The sequence below is a fragment of the Moschus berezovskii genome, chromosome 22 (assembly GCF_049115385.1).
Source record: "Moschus berezovskii isolate FMDL1 chromosome 22, NW_MosBer_1.0, whole genome shotgun sequence".
Taxonomy (NCBI): domain Eukaryota; kingdom Metazoa; phylum Chordata; class Mammalia; order Artiodactyla; family Moschidae; genus Moschus; species Moschus berezovskii.
This window is the reverse complement of record NC_142481.1, coordinates 28,055,907-28,073,785: the sequence shown is the minus strand read 5'-3', so window position 1 is coordinate 28,073,785 and position 17,879 is coordinate 28,055,907. Positions and strand designations below refer to the sequence as shown.

The window sequence follows — 17,879 nt, the reverse complement described above, 5'->3', positions numbered from 1 at the left end:
TAGTAACTGTTATTTTATATCACAAGGTCTGAAACCAGGACAATATGGGAAAACAGGCCTGGTGACTCCTCTAAGGGCAGGAGGAAGAGGGAGCGCCCTCTCTGAGCCTTTCTCTTTCTGGTGAGGAGTCCAGGGCAGGGCAGAGGGAGGGAACATTAGAGAAGGGGAAATTTCGAGTTTGGTCCAGGTTTAATCCTGGCAGAGGAAACAACGGAGTAGAGGTATTCTTTCTGAATACCTAACCCTGACTGACATGGTTAGGAGGCTCTTCCTGTGACGAGAACAGGATCATAAATACAGAGCTGGAGACTGGCTGGCTAGTCCAGGCCGTGCTTGGCTGGCAGTGCCTTCATCAAGTTCATACCGCCTAGCCTCCCTGGCCCCCACCCCACCTCTCCTCTCCCAGGGCTCCCCTGGAGCCAACCCCTTGGTTTCAAGAACAGAACCCCTTCTGACCTCCAGCCCAGAGAGACCTCAGACTCTCCCACTGTCTCTTAAACATCAGGCCAGATCGGCCCCCTGCAGTCTTGAGTCCCGTGTAAAGACTTGAGCACTGAGGAAAGACTTCTTGCAGGGATTCAGCCACAGGGAATAAGCCAGGAGGGGTGGGCAGGCAGTGGTAGGAACCTGGGTGGCCCACTAGACAGTGACCGATCCAGTGGGTCAGAGCTGCCATGGAGCTATGAGGAAAGAGGAAAATACAAACCATCTACAGCAACAACAAGCCTTTCCTTATTAAAGAAACCCAACCTACCAAACAGGCAACAACCACATGCCATAGTGTCAGACCTTCTGATTTATTGACATTTCTCGTATGTCCCAGAGCTGTCCCCCTTGGCTCCTCTCTGCCAAAGCAGGGGCCCTCTGCCCAGGGTCAATAGCCCCTGAAAGCTCACCTGCTAAAGAAACCCCCTCCCAGCCAGGGAAGTGGTAGCCTGGAGGCCGGAAGGGCCTGGTCATGTGGGGAGAGGGCAGGTGTGGATCCCAGAGGGATGACCTGCCACCCTCACCATTCCTGAGGTGCCCCAGCCCAGGAAGGGCATGGCAACAAGGCCTCGCATCACTTCTCCTCAGGCCTAAGGCATCAGCCAGGCTGGCTCCTTACTGTGCTTTCTCATCCGGCTAGCACCAAAACAGGTGGCAGAATCCCCCCAGTCAAGCTTCTGCCGGCCCTGCTCACAGACCCGGGGCACTTCTCTGCCTTGCGCGGTGTGCTGGCTTCTCAGCCCTGGCAACAGAATGCCACCCCCTCACCAGCCCGCGGAGTGGGCACTGGGGTGGGGGGTTCCCCGGGGCCACCTTCGAATTCAACGGAATTCAACTCTGCCCAAGCGGACCTATCAAATGAAAGATACCGTCTGTGCTACCGCAAAGCCCTCCCGTCACAGCTCCTGGTCCTGCCCTGCCCTCTGCCCCGCGGCAGGGAGCCCACGCGCAGGCTCACAGGTTGTTCCGCTGGAGCGCCTCGCACAGGTTCTGGTTGGCGTCGGGCTCCTCTGCCAGTACCTCTACCACCTCCCACTCCCCGGATCGGCTCGACCGTTTGATGGCATCCACCACACTCTGCATGTAGAGCCCGTCCTCGAAGGAGGCAGCCATGGAGACAGGGGTGTGGTCCCACGTGCGGCGGTCCCCCTGCCCCTGGAAGGACTGGCGCAGGGCCTGCACCATGTAGACCATGCCCTTCAGGTAGAGCAGCGGGACGTCCTGGGCGCCCTGCTCGGGCAGCCCCGCACCCACAGCCAGCGAGTCCCTCAGCAGCAGCTCCTCATGCAGGGCTGAGTTTTTCTGCCCGTAGAGGTCCGCGCCCCGGGCGACCAGGCGTCCCGCAGAGCCCACCACCATGACCTCGTGCACAAAGGCCCCTGGCATGTTGAAGTTCAGAGTTACTGTGCTGCACACACCCCCGCCCATGAGCATCTGGAAGAAACAGAAGTCATCGCTGGTGACATGCCGGATGCCACGGATGGCCGCATTCTGCCTCACAAAGGTCTTGAGCAGCCCGTGGACCTTCTCGGCTCTCTGGCCGGTCAGGTGGGTCAGCAGGTCCACAATGTAGGTGCCCATGGTGTGCAGGCCCCCGCCGCCCATGAGCTCATCGCAGATCCAGCCATAGTTGGGGCTGAGCAGGCTGCCCGAGTAGACGCGGGCGTCACAGATCATCACTGCGCCCACGTAATGCTCGGCGATCAGCTGCTTCATGCGCACAAAGGCGGGCAAGAAGCGCAACACATTCCCCACAAGGCTCATCAGCTGAGGGTAGTAGCGTGAGGCTGTCACCATCCGGAAAGCATCCACTGAGGTTGCCGCCTTCTCACAAACCACATTCTTCCCAATACCTGAGAAGAAAACAACAGGAAATCTCAAAGATCCAGGGGGTTCACACTGGGAAAAGAAAACCCCATTTCTGGAAGGCAGATGACTCAGGAAAGCCAGCTCTGAGGCTAGGCGGTGGTCTAGGGCAAGAGGAAAGTGACTGGCCTGGAAGAAAATGGTAGCCAGGGACTGAGCCTGGAAAAAGAGTTATGGGTTCGAGAAAGAGAACTTCTTAAAGGGAAATGAAAGGAGTAGAGGCAGAAGGTGCAAACCAGGAGTGGGAGGTACAGAGAGGTGGTACCATGGTTAATATTATGTGTCAACTTGGTTAGGCTATGGTGCCCATCAAATACTAGCCTAGACATTGCTGAGAAGATCCCTTTAGATCTAATTAACATTTAAAGCAGTAGACTTTGAATAGCGCAGATTACCCTCCATAATGTGGGTGGGCCTCAACTCATCAGATAAAGGCCTTGGGAAAAAAAAAACAAAAACGACTGAAGTTCCCCATACAGGAAGAAATTTTGCCTTCAGAGTCAAGTCTGCAGCATCAACTCTTGCTAGAATTCAGATCTGCTCTGTGGATTTCGGATCTACCAGCTCCTACGACCAGCTGAGCCAATTCTTTAAAATAAATCTCTCAATATACATCCTGTTGGTTCTGTTTCTCTGGAAAACACTGCCTAATACAAGTGGGCTGGAGAGGTGGATACGCTTATCTTATGTTCATGCATTTATTAGATCATCAGGTTGGGGTAAGAAAATAAAATCTATATTCTAGGGGATGGGCTTGGCACTCTCAGTTGTAACTGCAGAAAGGACTCTAAGAGTCCCTGCAGACTGTCCTCGAAAAACACTGGTCCAACATATTAGTGTAGTCAAAAGGCCAGAAAATGCTTGGCTATAGTCGGAGGGGAAAGGAAGAGAAGACATCCTTTCCGTCTCAAGCCTGTTCTGAGTGCACCGCAGCTGGAAGGCACCCAGAGAGCAAAACAAAGCTAGACGAAGCCCTGGAGTGAGAGAGCAAGAGGACTTGAGCAGCTCCCCCATGAGGAAATGGAAAGAATGAACACTCTTCCGCATCACAAGATGAAAAGCTCATAAGGGTATGAACGGCCACAAGACACCAATTCCTGGAGCATTCCTGTCAACTTGGTGTGGTTCAAGTAGAAGAAAGTCTTATGCTCGTATCTTCAATAGAAAATTTTAAAATCCCAAGAAGTGGTATGGACTAGACACACACATAGTTTTTGGGTACAGCAAGCTGGGGAAGGGTGAAGACATCCAGTTATTCCATTACTCATTCCACAGACACTGCCCTTGGGGTGCGACTCAAACCCTACCTCCTCAATTCCTCCAAGAAGTCATGGGCTTCTTGAGGGAACAAACTCAAGGGTCTGGTACAAATGGCAGGATAGGGGAAGGGGTTATCCTTAAGGATGCAGATGTCCCAGGGAGATGTTCCCCTCAGGGGAAAAGGACATCCAGGCAGGGAACTGCATGTGCAAAGGCACCGAGGCAGGAAAGGCCCAGGAGCTGGGATTCCTAAAGCCCTGAGTACATACCAGGAAACCGGCTGGAGGGATTACACGGGATCTATAAGAAATGGAGGAAAATGGGATAGGGAGCTGGTAGCATCACTCACAAAGACATTCAAGGTCAGGGGTAGGAGTGGGGATGGAATCCTGTCCCTGAGTTTCTCCATCTCAGACAATGGCATTGCCACTCTCCCAGTTTTTCAAGCCAAAATCACTGAAATCACTCTCACATCCCACTGTCAATCATCAATAAATCTTGGCTTGGCTTTCAAACTACTTCCAGGATCTCACCAGTTCTCACTACCAGCACTGCCACCTGCCTCATCCAAGTCACCACTCTTTTTCACCTGGATTATTGCCATGGCAATGTAACTGGTTTCTCTCAGTTTTTTCTTAACACAGAAGCCAGGGTAACTCTGTTGAAATTTAAGATGGATCAGATCATATCTCTGTGCTGCATCAAACCCTCTGCTGGCTTCTCAACTCATTCAGAATGAGCCAGAGTCCTTATAGTTGCCTACCCACAAGGTCATACATACATGCTTTGTACACCCCTCTAAAGTTTTCTTTTTGATCCCTTTGCCTCCTGTGGTCCCTCTCCTGTTAATTCTGCTTGAGCCACTGAATGTGAGAAGAGGGCTGCTTCTTACATGAAGACCTGGTGGCTGGGGAGAGGCGCTGATTGCTAAACAGAGACGATGGACAGGCAGGGCCAGGCCTAGTCGCTATGCTCAGGACACAGAGTTGTGGGCTGGAATATCTCTTGTTGCTCCCTCTCCTGGAACAATGTTTACATTCGGGCTTCTCCTCCAGTGCCATCCAGGCTCCACTCTCCCACTGTATAGGCACTTACCGGTTGGCAGAGCAGTCTCCAAGCCTGGACACCTGTATCTCGGGGCAGCAGGTCAAGATTATGCTTTCTCCCGGTATGTGTATCTCCAGTAACTCTGGTGTTATTCCCTTGGTCCCCTGAGTTTTCTCAGTGTTTTCAGACAGGGAATGGCTGGGACACAGATAATTTCTGGTGGCTCACTGCAGGGTGTAGCTTCTGATGGATCTGGATTCCATTCACACAGGCTCGGGGGGAACTCAACTGGCCACCTTTCAGTAGAAACAATGGGGACCCAGGACAGCTGACTGCCCAGAAAGGGCGTTCATTGGTGCTGAACTCACACTCTGGACCCAGACACTGGGGTTAAAAGTCTGGTTCTCTCACTTGATTGCTGCATGGCCTGGGACATTTACCAAGCAGGGTAGAAGAGAAGAGTAAGTCAAATGAGGCGGTATATGTAAATGCCCAGCCCAGCTCTGTCATTGGTACAGTTTATAACCATCACCATGGGAGACTCAGCAGATGTCATAAATACAGGAAAAAAGGGCCCACTGTGACCTAGATTTTATGACTCACAGAGAAGCTACATTTTCTAGGCCAATAATACTGATGTTCAATATTTTGAAATTTTAATTTTTAAAAAGGTATTTAAACATCAACATGAACACAGACAAGTTTTCTTATTCAATGTACTGTGCATCAGGCCTCTCAGAGAGCTAAGTCCAGCCCAGCCCTTCAGAAGCTCACATCCTGACAAAGCCCACAGTGGATAATCTGGTGCCTCTGGCCAGTCCTTCCAAGTTCCCCTCACTTTCTGCCCTCTCCCTGCCACCCTGACCCTTGAGAACCCCACACGGCCTTCACCATCTACGCAAACGGAATTCTCGGGTGTGAACTCCCAGTGCTGCGAACCTCAGTGCTGTGGCAAGGAGGAGCATACCTAGATCAAGTGCCTGCGACGTAATTCAATCTCCTCACTTTACAAAGCTCTTGAAATCTCTTGTTCTTCTCCAAATGATAACAAAAGCTTTACAACAGGCACTGGCAGGACCACCAGGAGAATGGCTAGCCAAGTGTCACACGCCCAAGGCAGGGAGCCGTGTGCATAGGGCAGGGGGCCTGGGCAAGGGGACAGGCCCTTGTACTGGGGTCTGGAGCTGGAGGGGGCCCTGCGGAGAGAGTCGCTCCTGACTGCTATCACTGTCTGCTCCCGGAGGCTCTCCAATCCTTCCCCACACTTGAGGGGTTTAGGATTAGGGACAGGAGAATCACAATACTGGGGAAGAACCTGGTCACTCGGCTGCTGAACACACAGCTGACGAGGGAAGTAATGAGAAATTAGGTTCTCAGATCCCCCATGTGAGAGCTGCCTCTCTGGCCAACCCAGAGGCTTCCTGCTTTGACTGTGCACAGCGGGAGGTGGGGGGTGGGCACTGGGGAGGAAAGGGGTCGGGCTGGGAGGAAAAGGACTCATGTGGCTGCTGAGAGTCTGGTGGTGATAAAACCAGAATCTAAAGGCATCTCTTGTTTCATGCCACAAGCAGTTAGGGAAGGAGGAGAGGCCTTCCTGAGGCCGAACGACAGGAGAGCTTCTGAACTTGGGACCCAGTGGTGCAATCAGTGTGGGGACTAAAGGCCATCTTGAGTGAAACAGGCCCCTGCCAGCCACAGAGTGTGTACCCTGAGAAAGATATTGGGGGTGCCTCCAGAGACATATTTATTTAAGTTTATCTAGCTTTCCCGTTAGAAAGTTGAAAGAGAGGTTAGAGAAGCTGAAAATCACTTTTTGTCTCCATGGAATGGGGAAGCATGGATGCTGAGTGCCATTCAGTTCAGTTCAGTCACTCAGTCGTGTCCGACTCCTTGCAACCCCATGAATCATAGCACGCCAGGCCTCCCTGTCCATCACCAACTCCCGGAGTTCACTCAAACTCATGTCCATCAAGTCGGTGATGCCATCCAGCCATCTCATTCTCTGTCATCCCCTTCTCCTCCCACCCCCAATCCCCCCCAGCATCAGAGTCTTTTCCAGTGAGTCAACTCGTCACATGAGGTGGCCAAAGTATTGGAGTTTCATTTTCAGCATCAGTCCTTCCAATGAACACCCAGGATTGATCTCCTTTAGAATGGACTGGTTGGATCTCCTTGCAGTCCAAGGGACTCTCAAGAGTCTTCTTCAGCACCACAGTTCAAAAGCATTAGCTCAGATGAAATCTGAAGGTTGAACAAGCCTCTCCCGGCTCACACTCCCCAGATGACCCAGGAGTGAAGCAACCCTGAGAAGCTGTCCCAGACCACCTTTTTGTTTCTCAATAATGCATCACAGCTCTGGGACAACACCACTGCCCCTCCCTCTAGAGGTGTGGGACTAGATACTTGACTTCAAACAGCAGGGGAGAGGAGCAGCCCCAGAAAAAGCACCACTTTCATGTTTTACAAAATCCATGGATTCTGCCTTTAAAAACAAACAAACAAAACAAAAAAGGTTCTGCTACTTAGAAAAATATGTGAGAGTTGGACTATAAACAAAGCTGAGTGCAGAAAGAATTGATGCTTTTGAACTGAGGTGTTGGAGAAGACTCTTGAGAGTCCCTTGGACTGCAAGGGGATCCAACCAGTCCATCCTCAAGGAGATCAGTCCTGGGTGTTCATTGGAAGGACTGATGCTGAAGCTGAAACTCCAATACTTTGGCCACCGGATGCGAAGAGCTGACTCATTGGAAAAGACCCTGATGCTGGGAAAGATTGAGAGCAGGAGGAGAAGGGGACGACAGAGGATGAGACGGTTGGATGGCATTACCCACTAAATGGACATGGGTTTGGGTGGACTCTCGGGAGCTGGTGATGGACAGGGAGGCCTGGCGTGCTGCGGTTCATGGGGTGGCAAAGAGTCGGACACGACTGAGTAACTAAACTGAACTGAACTTAGAAAAATAAGTTTGAAAGCCACCAGACAGAATCACAGACAGAATCACTGCTGTCCACAGCCCCTCTCTCTTAGGTCTCAGGCCCCGTCAGCTCCCTGGGTCATACCAGCAGGCTGGGCTTGTAAGCCAGAATTTGTGACACTATCATTCAAGCAGTGTGCCAGGCCTTGTGCCAAGCTCTGGCATACATCAGGCATGATGGCTACCTTCAGACAACCTACACTTTAGTGGCAGAGAGTGCCATGAATCAAAATATCACGTGACTACATGCAGAACTGCCCTTGTGATCAGCAAAGAAGATGATATAAATGCTAACATGAGAGTCCACGGCAGGGACATGATCTGGATTGGGGGCCAGAGAAGGTACCCCAAGGGACTGGTGTTCTTGGCAGTAAATTATCTGGGTCAGGCTGCTTGAGGAATGATCCCTTGTTATCTCAACAGCCCACAGGGAAAGGACTGGCAAACCCAGTGTTTTTCTAATGAAGCACACAAGTGCTAAGAAGTGGGCACATACAATCACCTTCTAGCGATGGACTTAAGAAAACATTCAACTGTAGCAAAAATGTTGGGGCACTTTGTACATTAAAATTTTTTGGAAACTTCTAAATTGAGAAAGGAAACTATTATATAGAGTCCCTCCTTCTCCCCTAAGGAATTAATGGGAAAGCCATAAGGATAAAATCTGAGGTGGAAGAAAATGAAAAGTCAAATAAAGGTAGAAAGTAAGATGCCACAGGGGCTTCCCAGGTGGCACTAGTAATAAGAACCTTCTTGCCAATGCAGGAGATGTAAGAGACACGGGTTCGATCCCTGGGTCGGAGAAGACCTCTTGGAGGAGGCCATGGCAACCCACTCCAGTATGCTTGCTTGGAGAATCCCATGGACAGAGGAGCCTGGTGGGCTACTGTTCACTGGGGGGCAAGAGTTGGACACAACTGAAGCCACTTAGCAAGCATGCATGCAAGAGGCTATAGAAAAGAGCTGTGAAGTGAAAAGTACATCTCTAGAGGATAAGTCCAAGGATTAGTTTTAGAAAAAAACATAAATTTATTACAAAGAAACTAATAAGAATGAGGGCAGAAAAAATCTTTATGGCCTCAGAAATGACATAAGAACACAATGAGCTAAGAAGCTGAGGAAAATGCCATTTTGCCTAAAGCACTAAGGCTTAGTGACATGCTGTGACCTTAAACATTTCTGGGCCTGGGTTTCTCTAACTGGAAATGAAGATGCTGGATGAGACCAGTGGCTCTCAGTCCTTAGTGTGGATCAGAATCACCCAGAATGCTTGTTCAAAAATTGGTAGGATTCAGATTCAGAAGGTGAATTCAGATGAGATTCAGAAGGTCTGGGAAGAGACCCAGAATTTGGATTTATAACAATTTCCTAGCTGCTGCTGCTGCTGCTGGCCCAGCATCTCTGAGAAAAGCTGGACTAGGTACTCTCTTCATTGTCCCTGCAGGTCCAACATTTATGACTTTATGCCTGTGAATTTCAAAAGAAGAAAATGCGGTACTCTGACTGGCATCAAAAGTTTTAGAAGAAGAAAAGTCTAAGTTATAGATTTGCTTTATAGCTGTAGATGTGGACAGGTGCTGCATGCCTCACTTAACTGCTTCTCATCTCTCTGACTTAACCTTTCACCATGCTGGGCAATGCAAGAAGGATCCTTCACTCAGTAGAGACTTGAGACCATTATGATTTAACTTCTCATGGGTTCAAAATCTGGAAGAGCTTATCTAAAATTAGAGTACTTCAACAGCTATCCTGTTAAGTAAACATGTCTTTTTTTTTCCTGGTTCTAAAAAGATTGAGGATCTAAAGCTTATATCCTTTAAATTAATTAATGAATAGGCCATGCGGGGACCTTAGTTCCCCAGACAAGGGACAGAACTCATGCCTCCTGCAGTGGAAGCATGGAGTCCTAACCACTGGCCTGTCAGCGAAGTCCCTAAAGCTTATATCCTTAATGAAACATAAGAGACATAGCACCCGTATCAGAAAGGGTTAAAAAAAAAAAGAAAAAAGAGATAAGTAAGTGGGAAAAACAGAAAAATATCCTCTCATGCATATATAGAGGGACTCATACATGGGAAAACACAGGTGGAACAGCGGTGGGGATGTTCTGGAATGCTGACTCTGAGCCCTTTTAAATACACTGCATATTTGTAACTATCAATGTGTCTATTCTGTTCTTCATCTAAACAGTGTATAAGAACCAGATACTGCCAGAGCTTTACATTACAGGAAGAAAGAATGGGTCGTGCTTTTGAGGAATTAATTTAAATATAGTTCCCCAACCCACAGAAAAATTTTTCACATTTGAGATGACTTAGAATGCTTAGTTTCATTTCTGAGCTACATTCAACTCAGTGAACATCTGAACATTTACCTAGAGAACATCCAGAGGAGACTCCTACTATTTATTTTTGATGTGAATTCAACTTAAACAAATCTGTTCTTTCACTTGGGACAACAGGAAAGCCAGGCTTTCCCCTGTAACGCGATGCCAGTGTCTTTCTTGGTCAGTATACGGAGGCAGTCATATCATGCTGGAAAGACTGAATGATACCTTCATTTCACAGGGACCCCCAGAGGTTGAAAGTGACAGAAATAGGACCAGAAGTAGGGTCTGATGTCAAGGTCAGTTTGGTGTTCTGCCTACAGCAGTTTATGCACTCATATCTAGTCATTTGGGAAAACTAGAGCAGTTCTCATGGCCTCTTCCATATGAGCTAAAGTTATGTCAGAATTCTCACAAAGAAAGAAAGAAAACACACAAGGAGTTAACCTCATGGTTGCAATAGGCTCGGTGACTCCTTTGGGGCCTAAGTGGGCAGTGCCTGATGGCAGATCCAGTCAAATGGCTCTCTCAGCCCAACCAACCTGGCCCTGGGATCATGTACCTGCAAGAACAGACCAAGGACCCGCATTCATACCATCCTCCCTCCTGACAACAGAGGTGTGGAGACAGGGCTGATGTTTTACTTCACTGAGGGCTGGGATACAAGACCCCAGAAGCTGTCCTTCCTGTTTATATTAAATGACCCAAAGTCCAGTGTTTTCCTGTATGAGGAAAATACCCAGCAGGCTTGTGCCAAAAGAACTCTGGGTCTCCTCTTTCTCCTTGTACAGCTAGGAAATGGCCTCTGTGGGAACCCTAAAGTTCAAGAAGCTGACTGAGAGCCTCTAGAACTCTACCTCCGCACACACCCTCACCAACCTGCACTCATGCCACAAGGAATGGTGAGAAGTCAAGAGTCCATGGTAGCTTGATTCCCTTGAACCAGCCCTCTGTTAAAGTGCTGACTTAAGTCTACTTCTAAACTCAATCTGGGAGCATGATCTGCTCTAAAAATCTAGGGCCAGTGAATAGCTCCAATGTCACAACATCCTCAGAGAGAGCCCTCTGGAAAAGATAAACCATCTGTAATTTTTGGTCAAAACTTACATGCCCCAAATCAACAACCAGACAGACGCTTGTTCTGCTCACTTCAATGAACATTTATCTTTTACAGTTCATTGGGCGAGAGGTGACAGAAACTCTCTTATCTTCAGACTACAGGAAAGACAAGCAGTCTTGGATCCTGTACCATGGTGGTGGCCAGGAGGAGTGGCGGTCAGCCTCATGGCATAGCAGTTCCTGGACCCAGATATCTCTAGGTCAGAGATGGACACCTGGCTCCTGTCACTTTACACACAACAATTACTCTGTCAAATAATTATATGCTACCTGAATTGTTACTTAAGTCTTTTCTCATTTACCTGGCCATATATGTTACTTCCAGTCTCTTTGATTGGACTGTGAAAACTGAAAGCAAAGACAGCTCTATTCCAACACTGCCCTGAATATCAAGAATGATACCGTGCCAGTGTCTAGCACACAGGAGATATATATATTTTTAAAGAACTGCTGGATGAATGTTGACTGGTTTGTTCCCCTATTAAATTAGATTTTGATTCATGTAAGACAAAGGAGAATTTTTCCTACTGTTGACAGGAAAGAGCAGCCCGACAGGAACTGCAGGAGAACAGTTCACCAAACCACGCCCAGCGGGGGCAGGAGGTGGCTAGGCCCACTGCTTCCTGAGGGAGCAGGGATGCGAGCAGGCCAACCTGTGGGTCCTGCTGGGGAGACACAGCGCATTTGGACAGCCTTCCTGCCTCTGCAGTACACAATTGCAAAGCATGACAGAAAGGGTGAGTGCTCAGTCTAGTCAAGGACTGACAAAATATGGGAAATGGCAGCCTTGATACACACCCTCTTCTCCTTTCTGTGGTGCTGTATGCCACAGAACTGAAGAACAAATGCATCAATCACAGCCAATTCCCCCGGGCCCAGGTCTTTGGATTCCGATTTCACAGAGGCGAACTTTGCAATGCCTGAATGTAATCATCTCTAGCCCCTGTGACAGGCCAGCTCTGGAGGCATCTGCTAATTTTTGCTTGGGGATTTACTTATGGGAGGTGGGGAAGGCTGTGTCTTTCCCAGACATTGGGGTATTTCCTTCTGCAGCTATAAGGCCTCCCAAAGTGCCCTGCCTCAGCACTGCTTCAGGGACGAGAGCTGTCCCAGACCCAAGCCCAAGAGGGCCTACCCAGGCCCAGAGGAGAGCAGAGATGCTCAAGGAATCCCGAGAGGGAGACGCCATCTGCCCGTACCTAGAGCCTTCACAGATATCTGCCGGGTGAGTGGAGGGGGCATGTTGATGCACACCAGATCCACGTCTTGATGCAGCAAGACGTCGTCAGTCCGGCTGGTGTAGAAGGCGATGTTCATCTCCTCGGCGAGCTGCTTGGCCTCCTCCTCGGTCTTCCCCCACAGGGCCTGCACCGTGAACCCCTCTGCCCGCAGCAGTGGGACCAGAACACGGGCGGAGCTGCCGGTCCCAAACACACCCACACCAGGAAGCATCTTCATACCGCCTTCTCAGTTCACCAACTCATCTCCTCACCAGAGTCTCCGGCATGAGCACGACTGTCTCACAGTCTCGGTCACACATGGCTCCTGGAACAGCAAGCAGAACACTGGCGATTAGGGGAGGGCATGCTCAGCAGAGGCAATTTCCTGGGCTGATCTGGAAGCAGCAAGTTCTCTGCCACACAGGACAAAAGACACACTGCTCCAGAGGGGAATGTTGCAGAAGCTTCTCCTGTGGAGACTAAGGATATTAGCAGTTTATCTGTCTACCAGGAGGAGAGATGAAAAATGAGTACAGCTGTGTTCAAGTCCTATCCTGCTTTACTTAATTTTCTGTGTGACTCTGCTCAAACCATTAACCTTCAGGGTCTTAACTGTACAAGTTCATGGTTCTCTGATACTATATTACAGAAAGAAAAAGAAGTGTTTTATATTACAGTTAAAAGACAAAAGAGAACTACCTAGGTGCTATGAAAGTGAAAGTGTTAGCCTCCCACTCGTGTCTGACTCTTTGCGACCCGACAGACTACAGTCTGCCAGGTTCCTCTGTCCATGGAATTCTCCATGCAAGAATACTGTAGTGGGTTGCCATGCCCTTCTCCAGGGGATTTTTCCAACCCAGGTCTCCCTCATTGCAGGCAGATTGTTTACCATTTGAGCTACCGAGGAAGCCCAGGTACTATACACGTTATAATTTAAAAGCTTATGGTAGCAAGGATAGGAAAATGTTCATTAAAAAACAAAATACCAACAAAAAACTAGCAAACGGGCAGCAGCAGTAGCAGCAGTGATAATAACAAGGATATTTACAAGGATATTTTTATATTAAAATGTCCATGCCAAGGTTGACTATGATAGTGAAAAACTGGGAAATGAGATACATGTTCAATAACAGTAGTGGGTTAGATCAACAATACTATGGAGCCACTGAAAATCATGAGTAGAAGGCCCTCAAAGACCTGAAAGACATCACCGTGTATTCCGTGAAAAGGGGAAAACAATATGTGGAGCACGACATCAATATCCTTTAAAACAAACCAAAAAAGCCCAAAAAAAGTATATATGTATGAAAATATACAAGGATATCTACATCAATAACCATACTCCATAGAGAGGACATAATTGAAGGACCTAATAATGATTATAAATTGACAGAACTGTGAATAATTTTTTTCTGAACTTTGCCATATTTTCAACAATGAATGTGTCTTACTTTTTTGTAGCATTTTCCCTTCTGATCACAAGGGTTGTAAAATGAAATAAAGAATGAAGTACTGCATTATGTGGACGCAATGCAGTACTTCGGTGCAATCTCAAAAATGACAGAATGATCTCTGTTTGTTTCCAAGGCAAACCATTCAATATCACAGTAATCCAAGTAATCATGAGTTGAAGGCCATGGACATCACCAGATGGTCAACACTGAAATCAGACTGATTATATTCTTTGCAGCAGAAGACAGAAAAGCTCTACTCAGCCAGCAAAAACAAGACTGGGAGCTGACTGTGGCTCAGATCATGAACTCCTTATTGCCAAATTCAGACTTAAATTAAAGAAAGCAGAGAAACCCACTAGACCATTTGGGTATGACCTAAATCAAATCCCTTACAATTATACAGTGGAAGTGACAAATAGATTCAAGGGATTAGACCTGATAGACAGAGTGCCTGAAGAACTATGGATGGAGGTTAGTGACACTGTACAGGAGGCAGGGATCAAGATCATCCCCAAGAAAAAGAAATGCAAAAAGGCAAAATGGTTGTCTGAAGAGGCCTTACAAATAGCTGAGAAAAGAAGAGAAGCTAAAGGCAAATGAGAAAAGGAAAGATATACCCATCTGAATCCAGAGTTCCAAAGAATAGCAAGGAGAGATAAGAAAGTCTTCCTCAGTGATCAATGTAAAGAAATAGAGGAAAATTATAGAACGGGAAAGACTAGAGAGCTCTTCAAGAAAATCAGAGATACCAAGGGAACATTTCATACAAAGATGGGCTCAAAAAGGACAGAAATGGTATGGACCCAACAGAAGCAGAAGATATTAAGAGGAGGTGACAAGAATGCACAGAAGAACTATACAAAAGAGATCTTAATGACCCAGATAACCATGATGGTGTGATCACTCACCTAGAGCCAGACATCCAGGAATGCAGTCAAGTGGGCCTTATAACAAACAAAGCTAGTGGAGGTGATGAAATTACAATTGAGCTATTTCAAATCCTAAAAGATGATGCTATTAAAGTGCTGCACTCAATACGTCAACAAATTTGGACAATTTGGCAGTGGCCACAGGACTGGAAAAGGTCAGTTTTAATTCCAATCCCAAAGAAAGGCAATGCCAAAGAATGCTCAAACTACCACACAATTGCATTCATCTCACACACTAGCAAAGTAATGCTCAAAATTCTCCAAGCCAGGCTTCAGCAATACGTGAACCATGAACTTCCAGATGTTCAAGCTGGATTTAGAAAAGGCAGGGGAACCAGAGATCAAACTGACAACATCTGCTGGATCATTGAAAAAGCAAGAGAGTTCCAGAAAAACATCTGCTTTATTGACTACGCCAAAGCCTTTGACTGTGTGGATCACAACAAACTGTGGAAAATTCTTCAAGAGATGGGAATACCAGATCACCTTACCTGCCTCCTGAGAAATCTGTATGCAGGTCAAGAAGCAACAGTTAGCCATGGAGATGGAACATCGGACTGGTTCCAGATTGGGAAAGGAGTATGTCAAGGCTGTATGTTGTCACCTTGCTTATTTAACTTATATGCAGAGTACATCTTGCAAAATGCCAGGCTGCATGAAGCACAAGCTGGAATCAAGATTGCCAGGAGAAATATCAATTACCTTAGATACACAGATGACACCACCCTTATGGCAGAAAGCGAAGAAGAACTAAAGAGCCTCTTGATGAAAGTGAAAGAGGAGAGTGAAAAAGCTGGCTTAAAACTCAACATTCAAAAAACTAAGATCATAGCATCCGGTCCCATCATTTCATGGCAAATAGATGGGGAAACAATGGCAACAGTGACAGACTTTCTTTTCTTGGTCTCCAAACTCACTGCAGATGGTGACTGCAGCCATGAAATTAAAAGATGTTCGCTCCTTGGAAGAAAAGTTATGACCAACCTAGACAGCATATTAAAAAGCAGAGACATTACTTTGCCAACAAAGGTCTGTCTAGTCAAAACTACGGTTTTTCCAGTATTAATGTATGGATGTGAAAGTTGGACTATAAAGAAAGCTGAGCATCGAAGAATTGATGTTTCTGAACTGTGGTGTTGGAGAAGACTCTTGGAAGTCCCTTGGACTTAGAGGAGATCAAACCAGTCAATCCCAAAGGAAATCAGTTCTGAATATTCACTAGAAGGACTGATGCTGAAGCTCCAATATTTTGGCCACCTGATGTGAAGAACTGACTCACTAGAAAAGACCCTGATGTTGGGAAAATTTTGAAGGCAGGAGGAGAAGGGGACGACAGAGGATGAGATGGCTGGATGGCATCACCATCTCAATGGATATGAGTTTGAACAAGCTCTGGGAGTTGATGATGGACAGGGAAGCCTGGTGTGCTACAGTCCATGGGGTTGCAAAGAGTTGGACACAACTGAGCGACTGAACTAAAGTCTGCTTGGAAATTACAGTGAGATTTTGATGTGTGTAGGGAATAGGTTTCCCTCTGAGGCAATCCCTCAGGTAAAACAGTAGTCCCATTCGAGCTGTGTGTGGGGTCACTGGTGACCCCAGATCCACTGAATCAGACTGTAGGGATGAGGCTATGTCACATCACTTTCTTTTTTCTTTTGGTTCTTATTTTATTGTGATAAAATACTCATAAAATTTACTATTTTAGCCATTTTTAAGTGTGCAGTTCAGTGGAATTAAGTATCTTCATAGTTGTGTAACCATCACCATCACCCACTTCCAAAACTCTTTCACCTTGCAAAATCGAAACTCTGTCTTAACAGAGAGTGACTTCTCATTTCAACAGTGACTTCTCATTTCAACCTTTCCCTCCAGTCCCTGACAACCACCATGTTTCTATGAATCTGACTACTGTGCATAGGTACCTCAGAGATCCAACCAGTCCATTCTACAGGAGATCAATTCTGGGTGTTCATTGGAAGGACTGATGCTAAAACTGAAACTCCAATACTTTGGCCACCTCATGCGACGAGTTGACTCACTGGAAAAGACTCTGATGCTGGGAGGGATTGGGGGCGGGAAGAGACGGGGACGACAGAGAATGAGATGGCTGGATGGCATCACCAGCTCGATGGACATGAGTTTGAGTGAACTCTGGGAATTGGTGATGGACAGGGAGGCCTGGTGTGCTGTGATTCATGGGGTCGCAAAGAGTCGGACACGACTGGGCGACTGAACTGAATTGAACTGAAAGTAGAATCACAAAGCACTGGTCCTTTTGTGACCGGCTTATTTCACTTAGCATGTTCTCAAGGTTCGTCCAAGGTGTAGCTCATGTCAGAATTACTTCTCTTTTCTGAGGTTGAAAATATTCCATTGCATGCATATACCACATTTTGCTTATCTATTCACCTGTCCACGGCCACCTGGGTAGCTACTGTGAGTAATGCTGCTGTGAACATGGGTATACAGGTATCTCTTCCAGACTCGGCTTTCAATTCTTTTGGGTATACACTCAGAGGTGGAATTGCTGGATCATATGGTAAATCTGTTTTTAATTTTCTGAGGAACTGGCATACTGTTTCCCACAGGTCCTGCACCATTTTATTTATTTTTTAGTATTATTTTTAAATTTTGCTTATTTATTCAGGCTGTGTTGCATGGCTTGCAGGATCTTAATTTCTCAACCAGGGACTGAACTGGGACCTGCAGCAATACAAGCACCAAGTCCTAACCACTGGACCGCCAGGGAGTTCCAACAGTCCTGTATCTTTTTAAATAATAATTTTATAAACACCTAACAGTCCCTTAGTCTACCTAACATCTATTTTTTAAAAATAAATCTGACCATTTTTTGATCTTTGATGCAGAAAAATCACAATTTTTGAAAAGTTGTATCCAAATGCTGTTCTAATTTTATTCACATAACATTGCTTCACTTGCTCCTCCTCACAGAGTCATGGCATTCCTTCTGTAAATCCATAGTAATTAACTACTTCACTCCCCAACTGTGAGCACTAGGGGTACATACAGCTCTTCTTTCCCCATCCGTGATGCCCTCCCACCTTCCTGGTCATTTCTGGGTGCAGCTTTCAGGCTCCCCTGCCCCGTCAATGCTAAGGTTCTTGAGATCCTGTCAGAGGCGCCCTCTTCTCTTCTTGCTCTCCATGTTCTTTTACTACTCATGTCCCAGGCTT

The 17,879-nt window shown here is 47.1% G+C and overlaps 1 protein-coding gene across 2 annotated transcripts in view; it reads right to left on the bottom strand.

Moving 5' to 3' along the window:
• Positions 1-778: 778 nt before the first annotated feature.
• GFOD2 (Gfo/Idh/MocA-like oxidoreductase domain containing 2) overlaps positions 779-17,879 on the bottom strand; it is a 42,017-nt gene continuing 24,916 nt past the window's right edge. For both annotated transcript variants that reach the window (XM_055412513.2, XM_055412514.2), the window contains exons 2-3: positions 12,279-12,624; positions 779-2,339 (exon numbers count right to left, since the gene is read on the bottom strand). In XM_055412513.2, the coding sequence (XP_055268488.1) occupies positions 1,441-2,339; positions 12,279-12,537 (1,158 nt within the window). In that variant the 5' untranslated portion in view covers positions 12,538-12,624 and the 3' untranslated portion in view covers positions 779-1,440. The remainder of the gene's footprint in view (positions 2,340-12,278; positions 12,625-17,879) is intronic.